We start from the raw sequence: 20,836 nt of genomic DNA, 5'->3' as shown, positions 1-20,836 counted from the left end.
TTTCCCATGCTTCTGACAAGAACAGGGTAACCCTTGCTGGTTTCTGCATGGGGTTAGGAGGAAATTCTCCCCCATTCCCTCCCATCTCTCTTGCATATATCAAGATTTTTTTTTAAGATTTCCTCAGAGGTGTTGTCTGTAGACAAAGCTAGAAATATTGACTGGAGTGTGCCTATGCTCCTGCTGGGGCCAAAGCCAGAGGTTCCTGGCTGGAAGGTCTTGCCCCTCTGCTGAGGGCCAGACCAATTGCCACATTAGGGGTCAGGAAGGAATTTTACCCCATGGTCAGATTGATAGGAACTATGGAGTGTTTTGCCTTCCTTTGTAGTGGGGTGTATGACCCTCTACAAAGGGATCTTTTGATCATATATTAACAACTTTTTATAGAAGGACATTGGCTAGCATTGTTTCCCTGCTGTACCTGCTGTGTAGGTTAGGTTGTTATATCTTGTGCTGTACCAGGGTTTCATAGTTTCTAGGGTCGGAAGGGACCTGAGCAGATCATCTAGTCCGACCCCCTGCCATGGCAGGAAAGAATACTGGGGTCAAATGACCACAGCAAGATGTTCATCTAACCTCCTCTTAAACACCCCCAGGGTAGGAGCCTGTACCACTTTTCTTGGAAGCTGGTTCCAGACCCTAGCCACCCTGACTGTGAAGTAGCACCTCCTGATATCTAACCTAAACCTACCCTCTGCCAGCTTGTGACCGTTATTCCTGGTCACTCCTGGCAGTGCTCAGGGAAGCAGTGACTTCCCCAATGCCTGCTGATCCCCTCTGACTAGTTTATAACAGGCCACAAGATCCCCCCTCAGCCTTCTCTTTTGGAGGCTGAATAGGTTCAGGTCCCGCAGCCTGTCCTCATAGGGCCTGCCCTGCTGTCCCCTGATCATACGAGTGGCCCTCCTCAGGACCCTCTCCATGCTGTCGACATCCCTCTTGAAGTGTGGCACCCAGAACTGGACGCAATACTCCAGCTGTGGCCTGATCAGTGCCACATAGGTGGGGAGGATCACCTCCTTGGACCTGCTCGAGATGCATCTGTGGATGCATGCCAAGGTGCAGTTGGCCTTCCTGACTGCCTCCCCACGCTGCCGGCCCATGTTCATCTTGGAGTCAATGATGACCCCCAGATCCCTTTCCGCCTCCGTGCTGACAAGAGGGGAGTTCCCCAACCTGTAGGTATGATGCCGGTTGTTCCTCCCGAGGTGCATCACCTTGCACTTGTCTGTGTTGAAGCCCATCCTATTCTCGTCCGCCCACCCTTGTAACCTGTCTAGGTCTGATTGTAGCCTGTTGCATCCTTCCAGTGTGCCCACGTCCCCCCACATCTTAGTGTCATCAGCAAATTTGAACAAGGTGCTTTTTACCCCCTCATCCAAATCGCTGATGAAGATGTTGAACAGTGCGGGCCCGAGGACCGAGCCCTGAGGAACCCCACTGCCCACGTCCTTCCAGGTTGAGAAGGACCCATCCACCACCACCCTCTGGGTGCGGCCCACCAGCCAGTTGGCAACCCATTTGACTGTGTGGATGTCTACACCACAGCCCCCCAGTTTCTTAATGAGAACAGGATGAGAGACAGTGTCAAAAGCCTTCCGGAAGTCCAGGAAGATTATATCCACTGCTACCCCTGCGTCTAACGATCTGGTGATCTGATCGTAAAAGGCCACCAGGTTGGTCTGACAGGACCTGACACTGATGAACCCATGTTGGTTGCCCCTAAGCATGCAGTCCCCTGCTGGCCCCTCCTGAATGTGTGCCAGCATTATTTTCTCAAACAGCTTGCCTAGGATCAAGGTGAGACTAACTGGCCTATAGTTTCCCGGGTCCTCCTTCCTGCCTTTTTTGAAGATGGGTTGACAGTAATCTTATGAAAAGTTTAGATTATGGAATCTATGAGATGGTTTTTATAGGGATGGTCCTGCCTCAGGCAGGGAGTTGAAATACATGACCTCTGGAGATCCCTTCCAGTCCTACTTCTTTATGATTTCTATGATTTTTATTATTTCATTCATTCTCTGTTTTCTTACAAATAAAAATATTTTATTACTGCAACATCAGAATTAGTGATAACTAATATTAGTTCTGACCCTGAAAATACATGTGTACTTAACTTTAAGCAGATTAATAGTCTCACCAAAGTCAAAGAAAATACTAAATTGATTAAATTTAAGCATCTGAATAGGTGTGCAACATCTTATAGTCTATCCTCCTTTGCTGATCAATAATCCATTTTGTTACAAAATAATTTTAATTCAAATGACAGTTTTCTACATCAGAGGAGTTAGAGTCTGATTAGTTTTAAATGAATGCATTTGCTTAAATGTATTTTAGAAACAGTGAATGATTTGATAAAACATTTCTTCGGCTTTATTCTATCATGAAAACTACAATGTAGTTTTTATGAAATGACAAATTTGCACAAATTAATGTGAGGGGATATTGTGTTTGTTTTATTTTGTTTTGGGGTTTTTTTTCAAGGAGAGTGGTCTTCTTTTTACCCAGTTTAAAGAAATTCAATCTGGAACCTCTTCCCATTCAGGTCCACATTAATACTCCCATTTCAGTGACCTAATGATCAAAGGGAAGCTGGGTGATAGTGACCATGAGCTGATCACCTTTGCCATCCGTAAAACTGGCATGTCAGTCAGCAATGCAGAAGTTCTTGACTTCAGGAAAGCTGACTTTGACAAGCTCAAGAGACTTGTCAGTGAGGCCCTAAGGGCCACAACCCAAAAGGGAGGGGAGTTCAGGACGAGTGGTTGATCCTCAAAGGAGAGATCCTGGATGTGCAAGAAAAGTCTATTCTGTCATGAAGGAAAGACAGCAACAGGGCACAGCAGCCCCCATGGCTCTCCAGTGAACTAGCAGACCTCCTGCATCTAAAAAGACATACCTACAAAGGATGGAGGACTGGATCCGCCTCCAAGGGGGAATACACTGCACTGGTCCAGACCTGCAGAGAGCAAACCAAGAAAGCCAAGGCTGTGATGGAACTCCAACTAGCTACAAGTATCAAGGACAGTAAAAAGTCATTTTTTAGATATGTGGAGAGCCAAAGGAAAAGCAAGGGCAACACTGGACCCCTGCTAAACCAGATGAGACAATTCACAATCAACACCCAGGAACAAGCCAAGTTGCTAAATGGGTACTTTGCGTTAGTCTTTCACCAGTGCCATGGGGTGCCCCTGCCTGTTAAGGGACAGGGAGGCCCAGGTGAGGTAGATTCCTTACCCTGCATCGATGCTGACCTCATGAAGGAACACCTTGAGAATCTGGACAACTTCAAGTCAGCTGGCCCTGACAGTGTACAACCCAGGGTACTCAAGGAGCTGGCTAGCACCATAGCTCAGCCCCTGGCACAGATCTTCAAGAACTCCTGGTGCTCTGGTGGAGTGCTTGAAGACTGGAAGAAGGCCAATGTGGTGCCTATCTTCAAGAAAGGGAGGAAAGTGGATCCGGCAAACTATAGGCCCATCAGCCTGACCTCTATTCTGGGGAAGGTCTTAGAAAAGATTATCAAAGAGGTCATTCGTAACAGACTGGCTGATGGCAACATCCTGAGGGATAGCCAGCACAGATTTGTTGTGGGTAGGTCTTGCTTGACCAATCTTATTTCCTTTTATGACCAGGTGACCGATCACCTTGACAAGAGAAAAGAGATTGATGTCATAGATTTCATAGACATTTGGGCTGGAAGGAACCCCAGAGGATCATCGAGTCCAGCCCCCTGCCCCAGGGGCAGGAAGTCAGCAGGGATCATAGGATCCCAGCAAGATAAGCATCCAAATATCTCTTGAAAGTGTTCAAAGTGGGCACTTGAACTGCTTCTGGTGGCAGTCTATTCCAAACCTTGGGTGCTCAGACAGTGAAGAAGATCTTTCTTATGTCTAGCCTGAGTCGGTAGTGGCAGAGTTTGTGACTGTTCAATCTTGTCATCCCTTGGGGCGCTCTGGTGAACAGGTGTTACCCCAGATCCTGATGAGCACCCTTGATAAACTTATAGGTGGCCATCAGATCACCCCTGACCCTGAGCTTTTCCAGGCTGAGGAGTCACATGGCTCTCAGCCTCTCATCATAAGGTCTCTTTTCCTGACCTCTGATCATGCGCATGGCTCTCCTCTGCACCCTCTCAAGCTTCTCCACATTCTTTTTGAATTATGGAGCCCAAAACTGGATGCAGTACTCCAGCTGTGGCCTCACTAAGGCCAAGCACAATGGGAAAATGATGTGCTGGGATTTGCTTTTCAAAAAGAATGTGGAGAAGCTTGTGGCCACCTATAAGTTTATCGGGGTGCTCACCAGGATCTGGGGGAACATCTGTTCATCAGAGCACCCCAAGGGATGACAAGGTCAAATGGTGACAAACTCTTCCATAACCATTTCAGGCTGGACATAAGGAGGAACTTCACTGTCTGAGCCCCCAACGTTTGGAATAGACTGCCGCTGGAGATGGTTCAAGCACCTACTTTGAATGCCTTCAAGAGACATTTGGATGTCTATCTTGCTGGGATCCTATGATCCCTGCTGACTTCCTGCCCCTGGGGCAGGGGGCTGGACTCAATGATCTTCTGAGGTCCCTTCCAGCCCTACTGTCTATGAAATCTATAACTTCAGAGAAAATAGCTCTTTTGCAAGTTGAGCAGACATGATATTGTGTAATCAGACACATGACTCTGGGTGATACAGTGATTATTCTTTTGGAAGGAGAGTGCCTCTTTCACTTTCTGACATCTGATCCAAAGACTTTCTGGTGAGCCACTTATCAGTTCACTGAAGATGTATGCAAGTGGGCAAAGAAAAGTTTGCAACAGTGATCTTAGATCCAGAATGAAGAGCACAACGGTACACACTGAGAAGAAGACTGGAAAAAAATGAGCTGCCTGATCTATTTTAGGAAATTCATAGAGACTTCCATTATGGATGAAATTCACTTAATCCACATGGAGCCAAAACATTTTAATTCTGTGTAGATACAGCTGAAGGATGTTGGCAGGTGAATACCATCCCCACCCAGCTAGGGCTGGGACTATGGGTATCTATTACATCCGATGTGTTGGAATAATGGCTTACTAAGCCAGTTGCAAGGCATGCAAAAACTACCATGCTATAATTCTCAGGATACTGAGCCTAACATGGATCACTTACACAGTAACCCACAAACCATGCAATCTTTATGCAGAGTGTGCCTTCTGCAGAGAAACTCATACCAGCTCTTCATATCCAGAATGAATTCTCTAAAGGGAAATTAGTTCAGGTATTCACAATCTAAAGATTGCCTCCAGCATTTACGTGTTCAATGTTGGAAATAATTTTCTAATACATCAGCAATTACTTTTAAGTCGCTGAACAAACTTCAGCCCATGTGCTCAACAATATAGTCTTAACCTGGAGCATTGATAGAGCTTGGAGTAAATTGTAAGGAAGGCAATTGAATGCTAGTTGCTCTTAAGTTACCCCATATGTGAATTTCTTCATAGATACGCTCAACTATAAAACAAAGCAAATGGATATATATGGACTAATTAAGTATTAATTGGACCAGAGAATAAAGAAAGAGACCTCATAGCTGGATAGTTAGGATGTTCATCTAGGGTGAAGATGGCAGAGATTTGCATTCAGATCCCTGTTTTAAATAACTTTGACTATAAAGTGCTTCAATGTTTCTAACTTAATTGTATCCCTCCCTTAACTACTATGCTACAGAATCCTTCTCTCTCTCTCTGTCTCTGTGTCTCTGTTTCTGGCCATGTAGTTCTAGGTGTGAGGGCTAGGATTCAGGATTCCTCTCTCTCAGATTGAATGCCCTTACCACAAAATAGCATTGTCAGAAACATTTTTGCTTTCTTTTTCTGAACCCATCAACCTGGAATTCGCATCCAAGCAGGAGTGGACAAAGCCTCTACAGTTGCCTAGTAGTTAGAACAGTCTCCTGGGAGGCAGGAAGGTTTGCACACAGAGGAGGGCATTACATGCGTTTTCTGAGTGAGTGCTCTCATTGCTTGGTTCTTGGGCAAAGATCAGGTGCCAGCCATAGAAAATGAGGCCCCCCAAATTCAGGAGAGGCTTTCAGACTCTAAATCCTAATCTCACACAGGAGTATAAATGTGAGAGAGCTGGAAATCAAACATACCCCTCTCCTCAGATTTTCCTTTTGTTTTGCTCAGATATCCCCCTGCCTCAGTCACTGGGGCTGTTGTGAATCCCATTCATAGGACCCTGATACTCTGCACTTTATATAGAATTTAGACCGTGCTGGTTTCCATTCTGTGGGCCGAGTACCTGTAACCTAGACATAGCTATATTTATCATCACTATGACACTTAGTGCCATGTAAGAGAGAAACTAGAATTTGGCCCTTAGATGTGTAAGTGGTGCATAAATAGGTATTAGGCAGATTAAGATTGGATTTGGATAATACTCTGCTTCCTGTTTTGTCAACCAATGAATCATCTCTGAAACTGATAAGAGAGAATGTCATGGGGACTGAAACCAACAAGACATCCTTGAAAAGACTGAATTGTGTGCCATTACAAATGTATCTAAAGAAGCCCCCCCTGTTGTGTATGGATCTATTTTAGGGGCTTATTTAATTGTAGTGGGGAGAGATTCATGTTTAGAAGACATAGCAGAACTAAAAAAGTGGAGAGAGTAAATCTGTTCTCATTAAAAATTTTAATTATAGCCATTTAGAAAAATTATTCAAACCTAAGATTGTCTACATCTCAATTTCCCCTACTGGGATAAAAAGAAATCTCTACTAAAGGTCAAAACAGTCTGGAGAGGGGAAAGAATCTTCCTTATAACAAATAAAACAATTTCCCTAGCTGAAACAATAACTCCTTTTGGCACTAGCTACCCGTAGAAAACTTTGCTTTAAAGGAGGAAAATGCCAATTACAGCTAACAGCCAAAACTGCTTCATAACAAAAACAAGAAGGTTATCCTCAAGGTTAAAAGAATATTCTCCCCTATTAGTTACAAGGAAAGGAAGAATATATAATAATATTCTTCAATTACAAGAAGATACCAGTAAAACACTACTTAGGTACCATCAGACATTGCTGAAAAATTCAGTTAAAAACTCAAACTAGGAACTTGTATTACCTCCTTTCACTCCACTTTGTTGACCCTGTTGTGGAATATGCATTTTAAGAATTTTAGTGAAGAGGTAGATGCCACAATGTCTTCATTATGGTAACATCACTTTGCTGTGTAGTCCCCGTCTGTCCAACCTGAGATCAGATTGAAATTGTATGGAATTTACTTTTCTATTTATCTGCCAGAGACCAGATTAATTAACTTTTGAGGCACATGGCAAAACTTGCCCAGTTTTTCAGGCTTTTAGCACTGAAGTCAATTGAGGGATGTGATGGTGATGTGTGTGTGTGCATGTGCACATACATGTGCATTGAAAACTACTACTTGTTAAAAGCAAGTGTAATTTTTCTTGGGATCACATTACCCACCACCCCTATTAGTTTGCATGTAACTTTTGCCCCCAAAACATTTGCCACTGAGAAGGATTTTGGCTTGTGGTGGGAAGCCAAAAGATTTCTCCCCATATACTAGTGCTAGTAGTCTTCCTAGACAGAAACAACATTCATAGGATGCTGTATTTCTATTAGTTAAGGACCCCTCTACATGTATCACACAATGACTGGGTTAATTGCACAATTAATTTAGATCAGCTACACATGTAGATGAATTATTGTGCCATAAAAAGGTCCAACCAGCTATTAAGTTATTTTTGGAAAATGTGTAATAACTTTATAGCTGGTTGTTATCCAGTTTTAATTTGCATGTGTAGCAGAGTCTGTTCCTGCAGCTGGGAGCCGTTTCAGCAAACTGAGCTCCCAGCTGCAGGGGTTCATCATGCACAACTTGGGCTGGGAGTCTTGCAGCTGAGGAGTCCCAGTAGCAATGGGGTGCTGCTGCAATCCTCCAGCTGCAGGGGTGTGTGGGGCAGTCTTCCAGCTGTGGGGGAGACTGCAGCTGGGAGCCCCATCAGGTGAGGGAGCTCCTAGCCAGGGGCAGCACCAGCACCCCAGTGGAAGGGGGCTGAGGTGGGCTGCGGGTTAGAGTAGGCCAGACTCAGCTGCATGGGATGGGCAGCAGTGGCCCAGGGAGGTAGGAAGGGTGGCTATGGAGGAGTTAAGATGAATTTTGGGGTGGCTATAGCCACCCCTGTTCCCAGCTGTGGGAGCTTGCCTCTTGCCAGGATCACATGATCCCCATGCACTGGCAAGAAGCAAGTTCCCACAGCCAAGAGCCTACTCAGCTGACAGGGCTCTGCCTGCACCAGCAGGGGCATGGAGAGATCTAATGCATGATCCCATAATCATGCCTCCTGCCATGTATGCGAGGCATGACAGGAGGTGCAGTTGTGTGGATCGAGCATTAGACCCCATCATGCCTTTACCTGCATGTGTCAAGGGACCCTCAGTATCATGGAGGCATCTTTCTATTCAGCTACTCATAGTGTTAAAATCTGTGTTTCTTTTAGGCAGTTTCTTTGCAGATTGTTCAATATTTGATAAAGCAGAAGGAAGAAGGTGATTTTAAATATAATTGAGTTTCTTTCATTTTTAGACACCTGACAATTTTTTTTCAAATGATTTTTTTTTCAAAGAAAATCTCTAAACGGTGCAAGCTGGAAAAGAAAGTAGAGTTTGACAAAAATGAGAATATATTTTCCTTATAAATTGCTATACCCTAGAACTTCAAAAAATAACCTTAGTAATCATGAGAGACAGAATAGCAGCTGAGAAAAATCATGTTTTAGCTAAAGAAATTATGAGGGAGTCTTAAGGATCAGATGCATCACACACTGCTTATATTGACAGTTAAACAAAAATTATTTGTAGGAGAAAAATAAACTGGTCTAAAAATGAAACAGCTCCATTTAGGGTGCAGATGGCTGTATGAAATGTTAATGGGCCTGTGATGGACCATGCAGGTACAGTGCCATGTCACAGTTAGCTAGCTGGCACTTTACCATGATGTGCTTTACCTCAGTGCTGTTCCTAGTGGTCGGCTCCACCATACCAGAAAATGACAAGAGAATTTGGGGAGTTACATCCCAGTTTTTTACTTACGTAAACTTCTAGAACACTGAGCTTATTTTTTCCTAGAGGTGCCTAGACTTTTGAAAGAGGTTTACAGGCTAGCAGGGCTCATTCGTTTACTGTATGGCTGTCAAACTCATCTGGGTCCACAGCTCAGATGAATGGTGTGTGCCCCCCCCCACCGCGAGATCCAGCACATGCAACACTTACTGTACCCCGTCTGGGACTGCACCACATGCAGTGCCCATGCAGGGCTGTTTAGGACATGCATGCATGTGGGACCCATGCCAGTTGCCCCACAAGAGTATCCACTGGGGGTGCTGCATGCAGTGTGGGTGCTGAACTGGCTGCAACACTCTTGGTTTCTGGAACAGGACCAGACTTTCCTGATTTGTTATGTTCCAGTTTCATAAGTGAAAAAGGGATAGTCCAGTGATTGTGATGTTAGCCTGAAGCTTACTACATTTCCTGGATTGAACTTACAGCTATGCCATTAACTTTCTCAGTCTGTCTCCACCAAGTGGAGATAATAACACTTTCCCATCATACAGTCATTTGTTTTCAAGATTAATACATTAAAAGTTGTGAAATGCTGTGATGCTACAATAATGCAGGCCACATAAATCTCTCTCATAGATAGTGGAAAGGTACCCAGACAGGGACTGGTTTGCATTTCACCTAGGCTTCCTACAAACTTTCCTCCCAATTAGACTTTGAGACTGAAAAGAATTTATAGCACATGAATAGGAGTAGCTGACACCTCTTTTGTATATTGATTGCCATTGATATGCTCAGAGGACTTTATATCTGGCTCATGCATCACAAATTCAGATTTGGGGTGCACAACTCAATTTAAAATGTTTAAAAGTAAGTGTGTAAATAAAATAAGACAAAGGAAGGGAATCAGTGTGTTTACTCTCTGGTTCTTTAAACGAGTCATCAAAAAAAGGAAACAACTAAAACAAATTTTCTGTTGAAATTTTTGTCATTTTTCATTATTCACCTGGGAGCTTCTGGGTTCTTATCACTTGAAAATCTGCCAACTCTATTAAGGTATCTGAAAATGAGAGCTGAGGTATTTTGAAGTTCCATTTTGCTGGATAATAAGCATTGAAAATAAGACCCTTCATATCGAAAGAGGTAATAATGAGGATTTCACATCCAAATGTTACAGTGGTTCTAATAATATTACTAAAAGGAAAAGTGAAATTAGTCTGAGAGAGAAGAAGAGACCTTCACTGTCACGTGGGAGTGATTCAGACCGCAAAGTGATAACAGGGACCTGCTAGCAGTAAGACAGATGTATTTGAGGTGTATGAATTATCTCTAGCTACATACCCCACCTCCCCTGGTCAGCCTCCCTCCAGCCTTGCCGCTGCTACAAAGGGAAGGAAGAGCGCCCCCTGGCTTCTAGCCTTAGCCACTGCAAGCGTGGGCCTGCATTTCCAGAATGAAATGTGAATGTCTGTGCACTTGCAAGTCAGTTCAATCTTTGCAGGTTAAGCTAACCTGGAAAGATTGAATCAGTTCAGGCTTTGGCTTTTTGAATGTCTGTCCCTAGCCAAGGTGGACAGACAAAAGAATTCTCTGGTCATTATAAGATGCATCTTCACTAATAGTGTTTGCATATATAGTTATACCAGCAAACCTTTGCTAGTATAGACAGGACCTGTTATTCATAAGAGCACAGTCAGTCTCAGATACAGAAATTAAGTCTTTGTGTTGGCACCAGCTTCTCTGTTATACAGAGGTTGGGAACCTAGGGGCCTCTGGCTGGAACTGGACCACAAAGAGGTTGTATCTGGCACAGGAAGTTCTGACCTAGCCAAGCCACCTGTTCCCTCCACAGCATGCTCATCTACAGCCCCCCTTGATGCTGTCTTGTGCCTGTGCTTACCCTGCCTGCAGAGGGGCCAGTTAGCAGTAGCCAGAGTAAGCGCAGGTGGCTACAGCTCTCTGGGTGTGTGGAGATTTGCAGCCTGTGACGGGGACCTGGGTTGCAAGCAAACAGCACCAAAATGTTGCTGCCTCCTGCTATGGTATATTACAAGATTTTTTTTTGTAGGAAAAGATATATTCATTATTATTTTATAGATTTTTACTAAGTTTCTAGAGTGCAGGATGCAGAACATCTAGTATCATGCAAGGGAGTCATATATTTATATCCAAATGCATGTCTTTGAAAGTGGAATGTAGAAATTGCAGGTTCAAGTAGTGCCTGTGAACTACTTTGTGTCCTTCCTACACTCTTGCAGTTACCTCAGCAATCTGGACCAAAGTTCGGGCAAGACACCTGACTTCATCTGAAGTCACTTGGAGCCCCTTTGGCCTTCACTTCTGGATTCAGAAAAGGATCTAGACTTTTAAAATTTAAGGACTTGTATTTTTATTCTGTGGTTTAGAGTTTAAAATTCATTACTGAAACTAAATGTCATAATTTTTTATTCACAGCTTATACAGTTAAAACTTGTCAAACAATATTGTGATTCTTGAGAATTACATCAGGGATAAATTTGGCCTGTGCAACGTGACAGAGGCTTTTTATTGTTGCTATCTACTACTGGACAAACAAACAGACAATATAATGATATCTTAAAAACTGACTTTGTCTCCTTTTGTACCAGAAAGGAAGACTAAATTGTGATCCTACATTTGAACTAGAAGAAATGATTTTAGAGTCTAAGCCCCTTCATAAAAAGAAAAAGCGACTTGCAAAAAATAAATCCAAAGATGGAGCAAAAGAAAGCTGTCCACTGGTAAGTTGTGGTCTCTGGCTTCTGTCAATAGCATCCTATTTCCTTTATTCTAAGAATTTGATCAATAGAATTTAGTTATTGTATCTTAAAATGGCTTGGTCTCGGCTTTGGTTAGTTATGCTTTTCTTTAATCATGAAACAAGAAAAAAAGCAACAATTTTAGTCATAAAAATAATTATGCATCTTAAAGAGTTAATGTTTTCCTATACACTTTTTTAAAGTTAGAAGATTGCTGCCGCTTAGCAAATGCACATCCCACACGTGGACCGATAAAGTAATAAGGTGTACTTATCTACTGCTGGTATTTAATATGAAAAGAATACAGTACACAAAGTCTTTGTATTTAACACTTTAAACACTAGTAAATAGTCTGAATTGATGTATTCCACATATGGAGGATCATTGTATAAAAATTCTAAACTTGTCAAAGAGATGAAAAGCAACGATCTTCCAAGCTCCGATGTCCTTACACTGATATGTTCTGTTGCTCCATCTTTGGAAGCTCACACAACACACTCTTCTTACAACTGTCAGACTTAAAATTCCTTAAGAATCCTTTAAAGGATTCAAATATGAAAACTCCTGCCACTATATATATATATCCTCAGGAGCCTGGAAAATGCTTGTTCATATTCATCTGTACACTGTTTGGTTTGGCACCAGTTTTGTTGTGATTTTACATATGCTTTTCTGTCATTTATAATCAACCTATTCATGTTTTTTTTAAAGAATGTACACCTGCAGCAGTGCTTGGAAACAGTGAGGAAAGAATTCATCATATTCAACAGACAAAAGTAAGTGCATTTCTTAAATGCCTGTTTAACATCCATGACTGAAAGCAATTTCAAAAGGAGAAATCCCCCTTCAAAATCTAAAGAAAAGTGATTAATGATCACAGCAGCATAATGTAAAAGCCTTTACAAGAAATAAAAAGCTGGACTTCCATTGAGTCCCATGTTTTACTGCCTGTAGTACAGAAATGTTGTAGTTTGTCCATCTCACAAACAAGCAAAAATGCTTATGATGAATGTACGTTGGACAGATCAATAAATGTCACTGGCAGTCTCCAGAGAGGCAGTTAATGATTAAGCAAAGGGAATATTATACAAGTAGCCTGCTTTTTCGTGAGTAGAACAAAGCCAACAGAGGTGATAACTCTTAAAATTTTAATGAAGAAAGCTGCAGTGTTTTGACATAAATATTCTTTGTATATCAACTTCCAGAAACACCGCAATGCTTCTTTTCACCGTAAGTAGAGAATAAAGGGGACAGTGATACCTCTTTACATCTAGAGGGAATAGCTGAATGATCTAAGCATTAGCTAGAATCAATGCAAGCACAAGTTTGAATCCTAAACGTGTGGCCATTTTCTCTCCTAGTAAACTGGATTTCATTTAGTTTACTGTGCATGAGTCTTACAGATATTAGTCTGTGGTCTTGTCTATTGTGCCTAAATATTATGGATCCAGTGACAGTTTTCATAACAGAAGTGGTTTGCCCATGCTTTCGGCCCATTCCTTTGATCCAGCTGCATTCAACTTCCATCCGATCTAATTCTATGAAACGTTTTTACAACACTGTGAAACGCTGGGCAGGTTGAAAGCAGGGTCTGGAAGAAGGAAACAGTGTGCCACTGCTGCTGTCTCCAGCTGAGTCTGTCACCCCATGAAGCCACTTCCTACAGGCCCTAGCTGGAGCAGGGCAGGAGCAGCTCTGCCCCCACGTAGGCTGGGTACAGCCTCCTCCCTGCCTGACTTTCCAGTGTCCCTCCACTGAGCTAGGGGGCTCCAGCCCCAACTTTCCCTCACACCCCATGGTCTGATGGGTGCTGTGCCATGCACCAGTTCAGGAAATCTTGGGTCTGCCCTTGGAGAAAGGAGGTAATGTAGTATAAGTCTACATAGTCCTCAAGGTAGGTCTGTTCAGAGATTTCCAAGCTTTGACTTCCATCAAGTTGATGACCCAAATCTTTTAGAGCTGCTTGACTAATCAAGCTTAAGATGCTGAATGGCATGTGCAGTTACTATGTGTGATACTATGTGATTATATCAAGCACCCCATCACCACCCCTTCTATTCATTCCTTCCTCATCTTGCTACTTTATCCTTTTGTTTTACCCTTTATCACCGCCATGATTTATTTTCATAGACCCAAGAAGCTATGGGCTGATCAGGGAAATATCAGTGAAGTTATGGGAAGTATCAGGGCTGATACTGATGTGCACAATATATATGGCTACTCCAAACATGATTTTAAATACTCACTACCATTTCTGTTTAACTTGACTATTGATTTTGTTATCAAAGTGACATGCTGGCAGAGCTGCCCATATAATTCAACTGTTTGGAAATACTTATTACTTCAAATGAACCCAAACTGTAAACAAGTGCCTTCTTCTGAGTCTTAAATCTCATGCCTTGTTTATTTTAGGGACATAAAACTGGATGTTAATCAAGTCAAAATTTAGCCCAGAGCTTTCAAATGAAAGCTTATCCCCTCTAGAATAGAGGTGTTTGCTGAAAAGCTTCATGAACCTTCTTATCAGATAATCCTTTCCTGAGCAACAGAGCAGCAGGTTTAATAGGAATGTGATACAGTTACGGTAGGATTAGGAATTCTGCCAGTCCTGCAACACCTTTCAATTTAATCCCTGAAAGGGCCCCGGTTCAATTTTATTTTGTGTAAAACAAGAGTCAGTTTTTATTGTTTCAGCCATCTTGAGACTTCCGGGTTATCTTTTTGATGGCCTCTCTCACTGTATACCTTTCATTCTGTATCAGATATGAAATATGTCTTGTATTTTGAGTAACTTGTGGTATGACAATTTTCTGATTGGAATTAAAGGCAGGTTGATGAGACTTGGGATTCAAAAAAAGGCCCTGTTGACTGCCATATCTCTACCAGAAGTCTAACTGTCAACTGAATACATGTCTGCAGTGTTCGCTTAGCTAAGATCTACCAGATCAGTGTTGTCAGAGATGGCTTGTGCAAATAGCTAGATAAACTTCAGTGGATAAACTACTGAAAACAGATATGGATAAAGAACATTATAAGGAGGGTGAACATTAAGAAGGCAGAACATAGTTTAAAAAAACAACAACCCAGTACTCATAAAAGGAGGGAGCTCAAACCTAGAAGCCAGGATTGTCCAAGTAGCAGTCCACAGGCCACATCCAACCAGTGAGAGGCTGAAGTACAGCCTGCTGTTCTGGCTGCCACTGGCAGGTCTCCTGGCTGTGCAGCAGCCGAGATTGTGGGGCAGGGGAGCGGGGGCTCATGTTGCTCACATGGGAATGGAGGGGTAGGGGAGTGAGATAAGAGCTTGCCTGTGCCGATGCTTGAGTGGGGAGCTTGAACTGCTCATGCAGCAAGGGGACTGTGTATGACAGAGGTCCTGGGAGCCTACACATGCAGCCCACAAGACAAGCAGCCCTTGTAAGATGTGGTCAGAGGCCTGTGACTGGTACAGCATGCAACTCCTAGCCACTGTGAGTTTGGACAGCCTCACAGTCATTTGATGCTTCAAGAGTACCCCCAAGATCTGCCAACAGAGCTTTCACCTGAAGGCAATGTGCTTTTCCAGTAAGACTGGTTCTGACTGAATTTTATTTACTTGATTAGACAGTCTGTCAAATGGTTGTTGAATCACCCCATGTCTGGATAGTTATGAGACTTGACGAAAGGGTATGGAGGGCATTCCAGGCCTACAAGTGAAATAGGAAAAAGGCAGAGGGGTCACTTGTTCATGAAGTATACTCAAGGAAATATTAATGCAAGTGAAGCTGGAAATGAAAAGAAACAAGGACATGTAAAATGGGCTTTAGGAGCGGAGAAATTAGGTGAGTTGGCTGTTTTTCTCCATGTTTTCTATAACAGCATGGGAGCTGACAACCAACAAAGTGTATTACAGTCGAGATATCAGAAACAACTGCTGAAGTTACACTTTATTGTTCTTACTGAGAAACCTACATAAGGGCCAGACCTTCGAATCTGCAGGTCACACATCAGCTCCCAGTGATAATGGTGGATAGGTGCTCGATGTTTCTGAAAAGAATATTACTTCTTTAGCTGTTTGAGGGTTCCTCTGCACATTACAAGTATTGCACAATTAACTGGCTAAATGTTCAGTTACCTGGAGATCAGCTACACATGCAAAGTAGCTATCACATGATAAAAAGCTCCAAGCAGCTACAAAATTAGACCTTGACAACGTGTACTCACTTTATAGCAGGTTGCTATCAAGCTTTAATTTGCATGTTTAGCAGAGTCTACTTTGCAGATGGGAGTCCCAGCAGCTAACAGGACTCCCAACTGCTGGGATGTACCATGCCCAGCATGAAACGGCCGAGCCCTGAGGATCACAGCTGCCATGATCCCTAGACCTTGGGGGTGCTGAAATGCCCAGGCCTTGGGGATCATGGCTGCCTGGGCCTTGGGGATTAGGATCCTGAAAACCCCTAAGGCCGGAGGATCATTGCAGGAAGATCCTCCAGCCCCAGGGTTGTGGGAAACCCCTGGAGCTAGAGGATCAAAAAAGGGAAATCCTCCTACCCCAGGGATTTCCCACACCCCACTGAACCAGGGGGGATTGCCCTTCAGCAGGAGTGATCCTTCAGCCCTGGGGGTGCACGGGGTCCCCCTGCAGCTGGGAGCCCCTCAGCTGGGATGCACAGGGCTCCCAGGCATGGGAGCTTGCTTCTTGCTGGTGCAGGGTGAGCCTGGGATTAGGCCCCTCTGCACCAGCAATAAGGCATGATGGGATCTGGTGTATGATCCCACTGTTGCACCTCCTGCCATGCACATGTGAGAAGGCCTAAATAATGGCCTAGTAGCCTAATCATAGGCATCCTTTTCTGAAAAACCTTAGTGGCCCAAACTAATTTACACAAATCAGTGCAGTATTTTGCAGAAGATCAGACATCCAGAGCTGTAAATGAGCATGTAGATACTGACACAGCCTACGAACTTGAAATGCTGAATGTAAGTGCTGAGTATTGTTGGAAAGGGGGGGACCCAGCTTGTCAGACTGAGAGAGTATTGAATTCATTCCTAGAATACAAGGGAGAAACAATTAAAAAACAGACCCTTTCCCTGACATTTGAATCAGTACAAGAGGTTTCAAGGATAAAAGCAGAAATGCCTGTAGATCAGAAGTCTGGATGGGTCACGAACCACACCTTAGCTGTATGTTCTCATTCCATAGACGATTCCAGATGGGATTCTGTGGAATTTTTCTTCCATGTATGCAACGTGGCCCTGGGGGTTGTTGCACCCCTGTCTCTATTAGAAAGAGAGAATGGTCACTGGATGTGTATAGAAGCCAGTTCTCCAATGTCTCACCCGCTCCCCCTTCATCCTGGGACACACATGTCACACACCCGACTCCACCCTGCATAATAGTGCACAAAAAAGCTCCTGAAAAGCTGTGCATGGAGTGCACAAGGTGAATGCCTTCTGCAGAACCTTGCCACAAACCTCCCTGTCCAACATGGCCAAGATTTTCTGAAAGAACTAGTGATTTTGTATGGTTCAATCTTTAGTTGTGCCCACCTTGATACACCCTAGCTGGGACCGGACCTTATTTTCAGAGGCTACCCCATTGGGTGCTTTCCTGTAGAGCCGTGTTCTATTGAAGTAATAATTTAGAATGGTCCATGAAATTGGAGTGTGAGGAAGTAGATTTCACTCTGATTTTGTTTTCTTCTTTTTCTGAATCAGCTATCTGTTTGTGTGTCATTTTCTCCAGGATTAACACAGCCACACAGACCAAAATCCAAAGGAAGTGGTCAAATAGGCTTCTGCAGTCCAAGGCTAGATGTAATAAAGTAAACATTTTCCTTTATTCTCTAAGAGTTACACTTAATATCTCAATCAGGGGAATACATTAAATAGGCTAAATTAAACAATATAGAAAGAGTCATGACTGATTAACTTACAGGTAAGAGCTGGAGAAAACCATCTGAAGCACTGATTGGTTAGTGATGTTTTGATAATTTCTGCTGATAAACAGAGCTCTAATCTCCACATTTCTCTTTCTGTTGTTACCAGGGTTCTTTTTCATTTATAGGAGCCTGCTATTTTTTCCCCTGACATATGTTGCAGTATCTGAATTTTTATTCTAACAGTTTTGCCAACAGTTTCTTAAGATGATCTTATTAGTTGAGCCTTAATAAGAGGACTACCCTAATGAGAAAGCATAGCTGCAGGCTGTATTTTCAATTTCTTTAAAAAATACTGTAGAGATAAACTTCTGGCATTTGCTCAGGATTTTATTGAGTGGTCTGAGTACAGATTATTCCTGCTATTTTTTCAAAATTATAGCTCATGACATCTTCAGCTGCTTCTGTTTACAGACGTACGAGAACAAAATAACACAAATAAGACGTGAGGCAGACATTTGGTCTCGTAAATTTGGAAGTAAGAATTCCTTAGTTCTAATCCCAGCGATTAACCTCCATGGGCTTCTGATGCAGACAATTGGGCTTTGACCTTGGGAAATTCCTTTAAACTTCTAGCATTAGTAAGAAGATCTTTAGTATTGTTTTGCTGTCATCATAGAAGTGTCTTTAAGATTAAATGGGCAATACAACAAAAAACAGAACTTAGTATATTTGTTATAATGCTATAACTAACAAGATACTCATCTCAAGGTAGTATAGTAGTATTGAGTCCGGGCTCTGAAAGGAGAGTGAAAATCACTACATAGCCTCTCTGACAGTGATCTTTGTCCATACAGTATTGGGGTTTTGCCCCTTTAAGAAAACATTCTGTTTCAAGTGTATCTGGGTTAAAGCTGAAAGTTTTATATAGGGGCTGAATAGTCTAGTATAATACAGTGTGTAGTTGCTCTGGAGCTCCTTGTATTAATTGTTGTGCCTCCAGTAAGTAGAAATTGTCTGCAAGTTGAATCTTTATTCCCTGATGATGCAGCAACTGAGTTTATCAAGTGAAAAATAATCAGCTCTTGACTGGTGCTTTTAAAGCAATAATAGTGAACAGGAATGAAAATGCAGAAGTACAGTGATTTGCACAGCTTATCAAGCAGTTACTAGTACAGAGAAACCAGACAGATTCAATAATGTTTAGCAGGCATCTATCTAATTAGATGAGAAGGCTGCTCTACAAAGGCAGCTAGATCCATTACAAAAGGGACAGGAAAGTATTAGATTAGCGAGAAGCAGCATATTGACTTAAAATGCTGAAAAGTAGAGAGATGGATTTTAGATGAAGCAAGACCAGCAGAACATCATTTGAGTGGCAAAATAAAGGTGATTTTTACATCATATGACACATTAAAGTCAGTAATGGAATCCAATCAAGTACCAGAGCTTCACCTTTGATTGCTTCTTTTTATAATAATGTGGAGGCAACACCATAGTTAATGAGTAATGCTAAGTTGCATTAGTATGTAAAAATAATAAAAACTTCCAGAAATGCCTTATCATTAATGTAGTGGCATTTCTTATTACAAGTGTAAAAAATGTGTTTAAAAAAATAACAAAGTAACATCATCTACATCAGGGCTACCTTTCTGTTAAAACGGGTTTCTGCTAGTGTGCATGTGAGATTTTCTCCACATTTAAATGTAATAGTAGGGCACATTATTTCAATCTGTTTACAGATTTTTTTATATGGTTGATATGTTTTAACTGATTCTTTTATTTAAATCAGTGGGAATATTGGATGAAAATAGCATCTTTCCTGCTTAGAAATTCAATGGCCCCTGGTCTTGATATTGTCCTGAGTGCTCTCTCTAGCTTTCCTTTTGAAGCAGGCCCGCTGTTCCCAAGCAGACCCAAGGCATTTAATATTAATTGAAAAAAATAGGTAAATAGCACCAGAATAGCCACAGCCCCAAGATATAATCCAGGGTGCCACCTTTTCAGCAAAGAATCTCTGTTCGCCCTACTTCCTTTGGCTTGTACTTTTCTTCCTCGTCCAACTTTGCTTCCCAGCTGCCCAGTTTCAAGCAATGAGCTGAAAAGGAAGTTGGCTAAATAGCAATGGGAAAGGCCACTCTCTTCACTAGCAGCAGACATCTCACTGAGCCACCCTTCCTCCAACATGCTTAGCTCTTCCTGGCTTCACGTAGCTTTTCCCCCTGGAGGCTTTGTGGTCTAGCTTTGAGGGGAGGGCTAGAGTGTACACTGGCTAATTGTTACAGCATTGCCTAGAAACTACAGCACTTGTTGCACAGTGCTGTACAGCACTGGCTACGGCACTTTCATAAGGAGTTGAAGATCCAGATTCAAACCTCAGGCATCTTAATTACCAGGTCACTCATAGGCAGGACGGAGAGCATCGTCCATGTGAGTCTCCTGAGCACCAAAAAGAAAAAAACACCAGGAAACTTGCCTCTGGCTTGGGGAGGGGACTGCTGCCTGATACCACTGTGTACCCACTGTTGTTTGCACTGCAGAGTCCGGAGGAAAAATGCATAATCCTGCCAGGGGGACAAGAGAGCGGGTTACTTCCCATGTCATCCACCTGCTGAAACTCCTGCCCTTTGGGCATAGAGTAGATGCCCTGACTGCACTATTTATTTGCAAAGCCTTCCAGTGGTCATCCTCATTACAGTATTTCTTCATGCAGGAGGGGGTCTCAAGGAAGACGTGATGCAGAATCCCTCACAGGAAGGAGAGTGTGTCTGTGTTTGGAGAGAGAAAAAGCCAGCTGGTGGATTGAGAGTAGCAGCCCTCAAGGTCTCTGACTTTCCTTTCAGAGAAAGAGAACTCCATGTGTGTACAGTGCTCAGCATCCTCCCGCCTGTTGCCACTAGCACACCCCATCTCCCAGAACATTGGTTTAATAGCTCACCTGAAATCTTGTCTCCTTCACCTTCAAAGTTTTCCATAGGAAATGGTCCAGGTTATTGGAGGAGCTGCCATTTCCTGAGGAATTGTTCTAATGCTAGGCTATTGTGCAAAAGGTGGGCAACACCACACCAATGCCTAGCTGTGCTCAAGAGAAAACAAAGCATGGTGTGCTTTATGCAGAACTTCACCCAGTG

General features: G+C 42.8%; 1 protein-coding gene across 4 annotated transcripts in view; it reads left to right on the top strand.

Annotated features, from left to right (window-relative positions):
• Positions 1–20,836, top strand: part of STK32B (serine/threonine kinase 32B) — a 334,464-nt gene that overhangs the window by 285,670 nt on the left and 27,958 nt on the right. For 3 of the 4 annotated variants that reach the window (XM_090035573.1, XM_090035571.1, XM_090035575.1), the window contains 2 exons: positions 11,695–11,826; positions 12,556–12,620. In XM_090035573.1, coding sequence (XP_089891699.1) covers positions 11,695–11,826; positions 12,556–12,620 — 197 coding nt within the window. The remainder of the gene's footprint in view (positions 1–11,694; positions 11,827–12,555; positions 12,621–20,836) is intronic. The other variant, XM_090035574.1, reaches the window with a different exon arrangement.

This window comes from Crocodylus siamensis, chromosome 2, assembly GCF_052110815.1.
Source record: "Crocodylus siamensis isolate JL-2025a chromosome 2, ASM5211081v1, whole genome shotgun sequence".
In the NCBI taxonomy this organism is placed as follows: Eukaryota; Metazoa; Chordata; order Crocodylia; family Crocodylidae; genus Crocodylus; species Crocodylus siamensis.
The sequence above is the reverse complement of the archived record's forward strand: the minus strand, read 5'-3'. Positions and strand labels throughout refer to the sequence as shown.